This window comes from Triticum dicoccoides, chromosome 1A, assembly GCF_002162155.2.
Source record: "Triticum dicoccoides isolate Atlit2015 ecotype Zavitan chromosome 1A, WEW_v2.0, whole genome shotgun sequence".
Classification (NCBI taxonomy): Eukaryota; Viridiplantae; Streptophyta; class Magnoliopsida; order Poales; family Poaceae; genus Triticum; species Triticum dicoccoides.
In genome coordinates this window covers 590,941,685-590,953,314 of record NC_041380.1, presented here as the reverse complement: position 1 = coordinate 590,953,314, position 11,630 = coordinate 590,941,685, and the positions used below count along the sequence as shown (strand labels likewise).

General features: G+C 39.6%; 1 protein-coding gene across 1 annotated transcript; it reads left to right on the top strand.

The window, feature by feature from the left end:
- Nucleotides 1–3,598: 3,598 nt before the first annotated feature.
- LOC119347932 (protein RADIALIS-like 3) lies at nt 3,599–4,417 on the top strand. Its single transcript, XM_037616427.1, has 2 exons — nt 3,599–3,927; nt 4,049–4,417. Exons 1-2 carry the CDS (start codon nt 3,653–3,655, stop codon nt 4,068–4,070), a joined length of 297 nt encoding a protein of 98 aa, XP_037472324.1. The 5' UTR covers nt 3,599–3,652; the 3' UTR covers nt 4,071–4,417.
- The last annotated feature ends 7,213 nt before the right edge of the window (nt 4,418–11,630 follow it).

Genomic DNA, 11,630 nt, shown 5'->3' with positions numbered 1-11,630 from the left:
GGAAAGAAAGCGATAACTGAGACCGAGCAAGTTGTGCTCACAAGCATCACCGAGGATTCAACGATCACATTGGTCGATATTGGCCTCATCAATACATATGACAAAGTGCACGCACTAAAAAAATTATGATTCATTCGATTTATCGGGTACATTTGAATTGTTGAATTTGTCGATGGTCATATTTGAATTGTTGAGTTATTTGACTTGTTTATTGTCAAATTATTTGTGCTCATTGTTTATTGTTGAATGCATGGAATATGGTAGAAATATTCATGTTTATTATAGGGTGTGAGGATTCATATTTATATAGCAACTTGCAAGAGAATCTCCTGTTAAAGAGGGAAAGGGGGAAGAGAACCGAATCATATTGATCTCACATCTGTCCATTTGCTCCAGGTATAAAGGCTTTTGACCCACAACAAGTAGTGGGAATCTCTAAACATTTATGTGTATATGACTACATGCTAAAATTTTCACTTTACTTCCCCAAATATATGTTGTCGTTCATTGATCTAGCTACAAGAGCTGAATCCATCTGACCATGTGGGTTATAAGAAGTACAAAAGAATCCCGTCTGGAAGCAAAAGTACAAATAACCCCTGTGAAATAGAAATACTCCCTCATTTATGAAATGTAAGGCGCATTTGACTTCCTCAGACTCTTGATGCCAAACATAGACCACAAATATATAATAAATATATGGATTAGGCATATATGAATGATATGATCATATTTATCTTACAAAATACTTTTATGTCGAGACCCTTGGCTTAGTGATTAACATGCGGTTATGCAGCCTAATAACCCGAGTTCAGTTCCTAGAATTGACAGGTGACGCAAAGGGTTTTTCCCCATTTATTGGAGTTCAAGCTTGGTGTGTGGTGGAACCACTCATCAAAAAATATCTTGACACTCATTTAAAAAAATCTAAATACCATGTTTATGTTGGTACTCATATTAAAATGGTTGTATGCATCCATAGTTGGTGCAGAGGTCGAGAAGTGAAAATCTCTCCCATTTTTGGATTTGGCATCTACCGGACTTGTCTTGCACGCAGAATCATACAGAGATCGCATATGAGCACCGGCGTCAACCCCCACCCCCGCGGGCCTTGGAGGCATATAGGCAGAGGCTCACGATGGTTGCGTCCTCGCGCCGTCGTGCGAGCACAGTTTGGCGGCGGCGGGACATGCTCGGTGGCGGCGGCGACGTCCGGCATGGATCCCAGGGCAGCAGCCCTGGAAGGTGGTGGCAGGTGAAGCTCGGGTTTCCTGCGGCAGCATGGTGTGGCGCCGTTACTGTCCAAGGCGGATCTGCACCAGTGATCTGGTGGCTTTGGCTCAGGATTGGGTCGGATCAGAGACGGTGATGAGCGCGCGGGACTCCTCTTGGTGGCTCTCGCGGTTTGACAAGGTGGGGTGGTGGCCCTACTCCCAGGCTCCAGTGGTGGAACACACAGGCAGTGGTCGGTGTGCCAGGGCTCCCACGGTGGCAGTGCTGCTGCAGATGGTCATCGGATCTGGGCGGCTAGATCTGGGGCTTTGAAGGAGGTCTGGATGGTGCAAGGTTGTCGGATGGATGTTCTTGGGATAGATCCAGGTGAAAACCTGGTCTTCAACCGATGGCGGGAGCCGGTGATGGTGAAATCCCTTCATGTCGTTTCCTCATGAAGGCATCATCAAGGTGAAGCTCCCAAATCCTCCCGCTACCTCCGGGGGAAACCCTTGATCAATTGATCGGATGATGGCGGTGCACTTGTGTCGTTCCCTCCTTGGGGGCGTCATTCTTGGAGGTGTGCATTGGCTAGAGGGACTAGTGGACGGTTTTGTGGTGGAGCGGTATTTCATGTCACGCATCGACGATGTGGAGTCTAGGTGGCGTGGCGCAGCAGGGCCTCGGTGACAGATGTACGCTGATGGATGTGCGTAGGGAGGTGGCATTGACGGCAGGGACGGCAAGGTCAATGCGTCAACGCCTGCTTTGAAGATGGCTTAGTGGAAGACGGCGGCCACAGCCTCTGAAAGTGCGTCGGACCAGTGTGTGCCCCAAACCCGGCAGCGCTTTGGTTGGGTCCTCCGACATTAGATGTTAGACTTTGGTGCGAGGTCTGTTTGGTATTCGGCTCGGACAATCGGCACCCTTCATCAAGTGGATAGGAGTAGTGACAAATGTTGTCAAGATGGTGACTTCAGAATTACTGATGTATTACTTTGTAAGTTCTTTGTGAATAATTAATAAAATGGCTACATTCATCGCCCAGATGCAGAGGCGGGGGGTCATACTCCTTTAAAAAAGTCGTGTCTTTATACTAATTTTATAAACATACTATAAATGAAACTCGTAGACTAAAAAATGTCAAAACTTAAGTGTGCCGTATATTTTGGGAAGGACAAAGATTTACATAATAAAAAATATATGTAGTGTCACATTATAATGTGATTCCCCATTTACATACATTACTTATATGTAATCACCTAGTTCGATTCTGTACAATCATCTATAACAACAAGTAGCATGTTGCAGTTGTTTTGTAATTTGCGTATACAATTCCACTTAAAAAAATAGAACTCACATGTATCATATAGTCACATTTGTATTCTAGTATTTCTATCGTGGGGTCAAGCTAAAATTATTTTGGAACAAACTGTTTCCCAAACTACTGGAATACTTTGTTTTTATTTAACGTTCATCAATTACCTAAAAGGTGGGACAATTTAGAATCAACCAAGCGCAACACACAAAAGGAAAATTCCATCGGAATATAAAAAGACATTTTGCCATAGGTAGAGTCACACAAACAGGTTGGAGCTAGATTTCTTAATAATATTCTCTCATCCAAAAAGCAAGATATATATTCTAGCTCCTGGATTGTATGGCCAACACACACCCGTTTTCTGACGATAGAATCCAATCTCTGCAACTAGCTATTTGAAGATAGCAACATGATGCTCTTAAAATAAATTTATAACTAGCTCCTTTACAAGCAGTAATTAGCTAATTTATGTATTGCTCGATGTTATACTTTCTGAATATTTCACACGAATATGAAGTTCTTTAATTTGGGAACGAGTTTTATGGCACACTCAAAGCAATAGCAAGCCGAACAAATATATCGGCAATTTACCCAGGATCATCATGCGAGGAGAGTTGGTTTAACCAAAACACCAACAAGAGTTACTCCCTCCAATATATTAATTGTCGCTGATTTAGTATAACTTTAGAAGACATCATTGGACACATTTTGTGGTGTAAATATGCTTAATCATGAGGGTGCATATACATGCGCATATAAATATTTACAATTTCGCATGCTTTGAATCTTTGAGCAGGAGAAGATCGAGCACGATGCGATGCAACTGGGCCAAAGAGATAAAAAAGTTAGATCCTCCACTTCCCGGGGACAGAAATGTTTGTTCCTCCTCACTCCTCACGTAGTGGCCGGCTGATGATTCTCCCCCTTGTTCCTCTTGTTTTTTCCACTCCAGCTCCATCAGTTTTGACCTTATGCTCCCATATGCATATTATTCCCATCTCCCTCAGTTTTGACCGCCTATAAGTAGCACCGCTACTCACACCATTCTACCTCATTCCTCAACAATCTCACCAGCAGCCAACTATAGCTCACACTAGCGCTCTCCCGATCGACCGATCAATGGCGTCGCTGTCCATGAGCGCGGCCGGGAGGGCAGGGTGGACGCCGAAACAGAACAAGCTGTTTGAGCAAGCGCTGGCAGTGCACGACAGGGACACGCCCGACCGCTGGCACAACGTTGCCCACGCCGTTGGTGGCGGCAAGTCGGCTGATGACGTGAGGCGCTACTACGAACTGCTCGTCCGCGACGTCGCCAACATCGAGGCCGGCAAGGTGCCCTTCCCCGCCTACCGTCCCCCCTGTCCCGGCCCCAACGTTGGCTACGAGGCCGACAGGTTTGTACTTCCTTTGACATCTTCTTTGGGCGTGCTAGCTTATCAAATTAATAGCTAGCTTGTTGATGACATTGATTCTTGAGATAATGAATTCAGGTTGTTAACTAATTCATGTATGCAGGCTGAAGCACTTGAAGATCTAGCGAGATAGATGGTATATACATGGATATGAAGCATGTGCGTGCTGGCCAGCATGGATGGGGATATCCTATGATATGATATGCATGCAAGTCATGGCGTGCATGCAACTGTATATGCAAGGCTGCTAGCTGGAAGAAAGAGTCGACGATGCATGTTCATATGTATACGTAATTGTTATATTTGACAATAGTAGCTAGTACAGTACAGATTAGATGTTATATGACGGTCTGCCTCCTTCTCCTGCGTGTAATTCGCAGTATTCCTTATGTAAATGTAGATTATAGCGTCTACAGCAAAATACAGTACTCCCTCCATGCGAAAAGTGTAGTGCATTTTTTCTTCTGATGTCAATCTTCGTAAACTTGACTGAATTAAATAAAAATTATCAAACGTCAATAACATCAAATAAATAAAATTACAAAACATATTTTTAAGATGCATCTAAGGATATTTATTTTTTTTATTGTAGATGCAGTAAATTCCTCCGTCAGTTTGATTTTTTTGCAGGTGAAGTTTGATTAAATTTTACAAAGCTTGACATCTATGGAAAAATCTATATGCTCCATATTTTGGACTGAAAGGGGTATTAAATGCTAACTTAGACCACGTGAAGTATATCGGAAATAGAAATAGACCAAGATAAATTGTCCCTCGCAAACCAATAATGTTATAGGATTTCCCCCCTACTATACGCACTGACAATACATGGTCTGTTTCTCACGTTCTCTTCTAACCATAACTGCTCCTAAAATTTTCTCCTCGGATTCTACAAGGGGCCTCCACGTACGTCTGTAAACACTCCCCTTAAGCAAACTGTACTTTCTTTTAGGGAAAAAAAGAAAATTTAATTTTTTTAGAGGCAAGAAAGTTGTATTTATGTGTAGCATTGTATAATAGTGCGCCGATATTTGCTGAGTTTTTTTTTGAGACAACGATATTTGCTTTTTTTTAGGGAAGACAACGATATTTGCTGAGTGGCTGATCTCACATGTATATCGCTATGGGGGAGCTCCTATTCCACGACAGGCCCAATAAAGCACCAGACTGCTAAATGGGCTGGCCCAAAAGAATCATAATTTTGTATTGAAAGGGGTTTTGCCTAAACTATTTTATGTTCTACTTTTTGTTAAACATATATATTTATCGTGAAAAAATTATGTAAATGTGAAAAAATATCCGTCTTGTTGTGGTGGAAGATCTACAATTCAGAGGGCCTTTGGCAAGAAATTTTAATAAACATATCCAAGAAATAGATGCCTTACTGGAAAATCCAGACAAGGTGATTCTGAATTTTGGAACGGTTTTCTTCAATTCAAAACCCACCTTTTCTCACTATGCAAATTTTCCGTGGGGAGTGGGAAAATTGTTAAATTTTGGGAAGATTGGGGGTTGGGAGACAAATCACTTCAACAAAATTGCCCTAGATTATATAATATATGCTTCAATAGCTGATGTTTTGGGGAAAGGACTTGATCAGATACACTTCAGAAGGACCCTTATTGGGGAATCACTGAAATTGTGGAACCATCACTGATGACAGAGATACTATTAAAGGGGCCTTGACAAAAAAAATCGCAGACAACCGATGCATGTTCATATGAATACCTGATTATTATTTGGCAATATTAGCCATTACAGTACAGAGTACATGATATTATTAAGAGATGTTATTCTCACTAATGTGTCTGCTGATGTTATCCTCGCTAAAAGAAAGAGTCGACCGATGCTTGCTCATATGTATACCTAATTATTATGGCAGTATTAGCCATTATAGTACAAATTAAATGATATAGGACGGTCGGTCTCCTTCTCCCATGTGTAAATTGCAGTACTCCTTGTGTAAATATACATTATACTGTCTGCAATAAAAGTATAGTACTCCCTCCATTCGAGAAAAGCATAGTGCATTTTTTCTGAAGTCAGACTTCGTAAACTTTGACAAAATTAAGTAAGAAATAGCAAGTATTAATGAAATAAATAAAATTACACAAACATATTTTTATGATGCATCTAAGGATATTTATTTTGTATTGTAGATTGATATAGTAAATTTCTCCACAAACTTGATTAAAGTTTACAAAGAACATCTAGGGAAAAAAAAATCTCTATGCACTATATTTTGAAACGAAAGGGGTACTAAGTAGAGCTAACTTAGAGCATGTGAAAATTTATCAGAGAAGGAAATAGACCAGGTGAAATTGTCCATAGTAAGCCATTAATGCTATAGGCGTTCTTTTCCCTATGCATTGAGTTACAGGCGCTACATGGGTCTTACACACGGCGACTTCCCAACTGTCTATTACAACAAGGTTTGCCCGGCTTCGGCGAGGGAGGGGTGATGACGGCGGCGTGCCTTCGGCTCGCTCTAGTGTTTGTAGTCGTTGTTGGGTGGTCCATGGACCTGGTTGTAATTTTTATTACCTCTAGTCTTCTCGTTACTGCCATGATCGATGAGTAGATTGGAAATTTCTCTCGCGGAAAGAAAAACAGTTACATATGCTACATGGTATGTTTCTCGTGTTCTCTACTAACTAACATCTCTGGGTTTTTTTCTTCCAAGATTCTGCAACAAGCCTCCACGTCAGTCTCTGTAAACACTTCCCGCAAGAAAACTCTACTTTTTTAGGGAAAGAAATGAAACTTGTACTTTTTTAGGGAAAGAAGACAAACAACCATTTGTATCAACATGTAAGACACTTTTTATTTTGCATAGGGCATAAAAATGTCTTACTTTTTGTTACAGTGGGAGTGCTTTTTTTAGGGGGTAAGAGAAGTGTTTAACTGTCGCATTATATAATAATGGGCCAATATTCTAACATGTGTGTCGGTATGGGATCTCCTATTCCACGACAGGCCCAATAATGCATAAGACTGCTATATGGGCTTGGCCAATAGATTTATAACTTTTTTATATGGAAAAGGTTTTTAATCTAGTTAGATATTTTCCTGTTCATTTTTTCTTAAATATATATTTATTACAGAAAAATTATGTCGGTTTGGAAAAAATCATCTTGTGTTAAAAATGTTCATGTACTTAATTGTTTTTGTGCATTTTCCAAAAATGTTTATGTACCTATACAAGTCATATTTACTAAAAAAAATTCATATATTTGCTTAAGAAGTTCAGTGTACAAAGAACCAATTGAAGGTCGATGTAAAATTGGAAAAAAATAATAAAAAATAGACAAAAAATTCGTTCATGGGGCAACCCATGTAGTGCATGTAGCGAGTGTTATAAGATTTTTTTTATCAATATACCACCATGGCCAATTACAACAATGCCAATCGGACATGTAGGGCATAAATGCCTATCTGCCACATTTGCTAAAGCCCTTCACTGATCGGTGGCTCGGCGGTCGCACCGCCTCCTACTAAATCACTTCTTCTCATGGTTTCAATATGATGATACAATGTAACAAATAAAAAGTTCTTTATTGTGGATCGAGCTTATCACTGTCATTTGCATGGAAGACTAACCATTCTATTGACTACAAGAGTTTATGAGGTTTAAGTTTTGGATTTAAAAGAAACTTAAAAGAACTGTTCAGAGTTGATTTTATCTTTCTTGCTGAGAGCTCCTCGAATGTCCATTCACCCATGAAAGTTTCCACGCACCTAGTGCACTAGAGTATCTTCAATTCCAAAAAATTCAGATTTTTTTACTATTGCTTTTCGAATTTATGGTCCCCCAGTTGCCGATGAGCCTAGGTACGTACATGGATTACCTAGAAGTGCTAGCTATAGTAATGTAGATGTACTTAGATTATACCTGTCGGTAGGTCTCCCTTGAGTAATAAATCATAGTATTCCCTTCCATTTAGAAGTCTAATCATAATATTCCTTATATACATGTATATATATTACCGTTGCCTACAACACACAAACTTCTAAATAGAGGTAGCCTAGAACATGTGAAATCCAGAAACAAATATGGATGCAGCAGCATTCCTAAGTAGCAAATGCAATGAGCCGGCGGGCAAACGGACAGACCACTTAAAAACTATTTACCGCCTACTAAAACTTGGTGTAATCACACTCACCTATACGGGCCTGCTCACGTGCTGCCGCCCATGCGATTCTTCTTTTCCTTCTTTCCCGCATGTTCTCGCCTGAAGTGGAGTTGGGTTTTCCCTTTTTCCTTGTGTGACTTGCCCTGGATGTTTGTCCCAATATTTTTTCTCATTTCTTTTGTTTTTTCTTTTCTGTTTCTTTTGTTTTTTGTTTTTTCTTTTCCTTTTCCCCTTTTCTTATTACATTTTCCTTTCGTTTTCATTCATTCTTTCGGCCTTTTAAATTATCCTGTACATAAAGTTAATACCGTGATGAATATTTTTAGTTCATATTGATTATGTTTAATATGCAGTGAACATTTGTAAATATATTATTCACATCTTTATCAAATAAATGGTAGTATTTCTAATACACTATGAAATTAAAAATACCCGAATAACAATTTGTATACACATTTTTATAAAATAGTAAAATAAAAATTCTAAATATATATTTTGCTACTGGGCACAAAGAAATATATAGTATAGAGTAAATAGAGCAGAACAATGTTCACTAGTGCTGAACATTTTTCAGCAACCCAAATTAAGACAAAATGGGTACAAATTTGAAGGGCATGAACGAAAGGTTGAGAAGAAGAAAAAAAATAGAATGTGAATAGGGCCCAGGCTACAGTAATCTCTTTTAAGAAAATAAAAAAAGACAGTTTTTTTAATCTCCAAAAATCTAAAACAAAACTATATTTGTACATATTGATGTGTGGTATGTACGTAAAATTCTCAGTATATATCTTTTCATTTGTGATGTACATAAAAAGAGGAAACATATCCATCAAAATAGATTAACCTTTCGATTTTTTATGATTACAATTAATGTATATTGTTTTGTAAAAATTGTATGCATGTACAGCACATCTCTTTATAAATACATGGGGATTATTTATGGATATTTTGAAACTTTTTTTAATTTCATAAACTTGCGTTCAAAATACAAACTAACAACTTCTTCTCATTAATTTTTTTTCATTTCCCCTATCTATTTAGTGAACCAAAAATCAAATGAATTGTTGCCTTTAACTTTTATTCAGGAATGGCCTAAAAGGAGAGACAATTTAGAGTCAACCAACCGCAGCACGTATGGAAGATTCTTTTCTCTCATTACCGGAAATTGTTTTTTCTTTCCATTGGAATATAACTATAACTTTTACTTTATAAAAATTAATGTTTAATACCATAGGTAGAATGGAATACTAAAAGTTGGAGCAAGATTTCTTGATAATATTCTAGCTCCTAGATTGTATGGCCACCACGCAGCAGTTTCCTGGCGATAGAATCAATTTTTGGCAACTAGCTATTGGAGATAGCAACATGGTGCTCTTGAAATAAATGTATATCTAGCTCCTGTACAAGCAATAATTGGCTAATTTCCTTTATACTTGATGTTATCCTCTCTGAATATTTCACACTGATACGAAGAACCATATAAAAATTTCTAGGACAGCTTTTACGGTACACTTAAAGCAATAATAAAATAAGGAAATGTGCCCGTGTATTGCGACGTGAGAAATAATTGTCATATGATCAAATCAATTAGCATCATCCATCATGAAAATAAAATTGATCAGACATCACCTTTGGTTAGATGACATGGGAGTGACGGGAGTCCTTGCGTGCGGGTGCGGCCGGGTCTCCTTGCGTGCCCCTCGCCGCTGTCCCCTCCCTGGAACATAAACCCCATTTCCTTCGGATCTCCTCTTACTTTTCTTGATCCAAACTCAATAAATCTTTGTTGAGGTCCAATTAATCCATATCTATACTACCGTCTACCTAACATTACAGCCATGTGCACCACACGAAAATGCATGCTTGCTTCATCTCCCGAGACGAAAAGTAATGTATGGAAAAGCATGTGGAGAATGAGAGGCCAGTATGGTCCATTTTTCTCTCCGCATCGGGTGTATATGTCCATAAATATGGCCCTCCAACAAGAAGGACGAAACATAGCTCAAACTAGCTCATCCAACGGTAGTAAGCCAGCCAAAACGGAGCTATGCTCTGACGGCGTCCTTGGCCAGAGCTGAGCGCTTCCTGGTGCTCCTCCAGATCGCCCTGTCGTTCATCGTCTACGGCGCGATCATGAGCGGCTCTGTCTGCCATGGAGCTCACAATCTCAGTGGTTGGTTGTTCAGTGCTCGCAAGATTGTTCGTACGTTTCATCCTCTTTCTGGTCATCGGTAAGCTCTTCAAATTGTCTTTCATCCATCTCGAGGCATATGTGGTTTTTATTGTAGCATCGATCTCGGCCCGGAGCTCTGAATTTGGTGGCTCTGACGAAATAATTAACAATGCATGGTTGTTCTTGCTTGCGTTTTGTCTCTCCAGGATCAACCGACGGCGCTCTAGACCCTAACAATCCTGCGTGCTGCCGTGCGTGCTCGGGGACCCCCTCCCTGAACAATTGAGGGATTGGACGCCCTTGCTCGGTGCATGTCTCCTTCAAGTTGCCGTCATAACCTTACATTAAACGCATACTAATATGGCTCGTGACGCCTCGTGTACTTAGCTTGTAGCACTTTCAGTAAAGCTGTATGAATGGACCAGATATGAATGGTTGTGTGAGTGTGAAAGTTCAGAGCACTGTGGGAAAGTCTTGAGGCTCGGGGAACACGCTGTTTGCTCCTGAGTAAAAACCGACAAACTCATGTTCTTAGAAAAAAGACTGGTTTTTGGAAGATTCAAAAATGAATTGTTGCAAAACAAATTTATGAATTTAAAAATGGTCCTGAATTTTAAATAAATTTCATGTATTGTTAAAATATTTACAATTTCAAATAAGTTTTTTATTTTTAAGAAATGTTCACACATTTAAAAACATTCATCGGTTGAAAATACATATTCATGCATTTTTACAAACCTTTATATTTTTCTAAGAAACTGTACAAAAACATGTGTTTATATATCTGGATATTATGCTTTGAAAGCTCACGTCACAAAAAAATGTTCACGTACACCAACCTAGAAAAGTTTACAAATATCAATGCAGATAAAAGATGGATATTAGAAGATACACCTTCAATAAAAAATATCAGATTGTTCTGATCTTTTGTTAGATGCATTGGGAGAATAGAGATTAGAATTAGTTGATTGTGAATGTAAGAAAATACCCTAAAAAGTTTTTTTTTAGGATCAAAAAAGTTATTTTCAGATACGTGTAAACTTTTAATGGGGGTGTACCGAAGCAAAGCCCACACAAAAAATGTGCATTCGAGAACAAAGGAAAGGGGAACAAAACCAACGGTGAAAGAAAGGAAAAGAAACACTGGTAGAAAAAGGGCCTATAGTCCCGGTTCGTAAGGGCCTTTAGTCCCGGTTCCGGAACCAGGACTAAAGTGTCGGTACTAATACCTCCCCCCTTTAGTCCCGGTTCAATCCAGAACCGGGACTAAAGGCCCTCCACGTGGGCAGTGCGCAGAGCCCAGTCAGGAGACCCTTTGGTCCCGGTTGGTGGCACCAACCGGGACCAATAGGCATCCACGCGTCAGCACTTCTGTGGCT

Bases quoted from the DNA above. Each gene is read 5' to 3' on its own strand.
- LOC119347932 (XM_037616427.1), top strand. From the start codon at position 3,653: ATGGCGTCGCTGTCCATGAGCGCGGCCGGGAGGGCAGGGTGGACGCCG. The intron at 3,928-4,048 runs GTTTGTACTTCC...TCATGTATGCAG, and splicing joins GTTGGCTACGAGGCCGACAG to GCTGAAGCACTTGAAGATCT.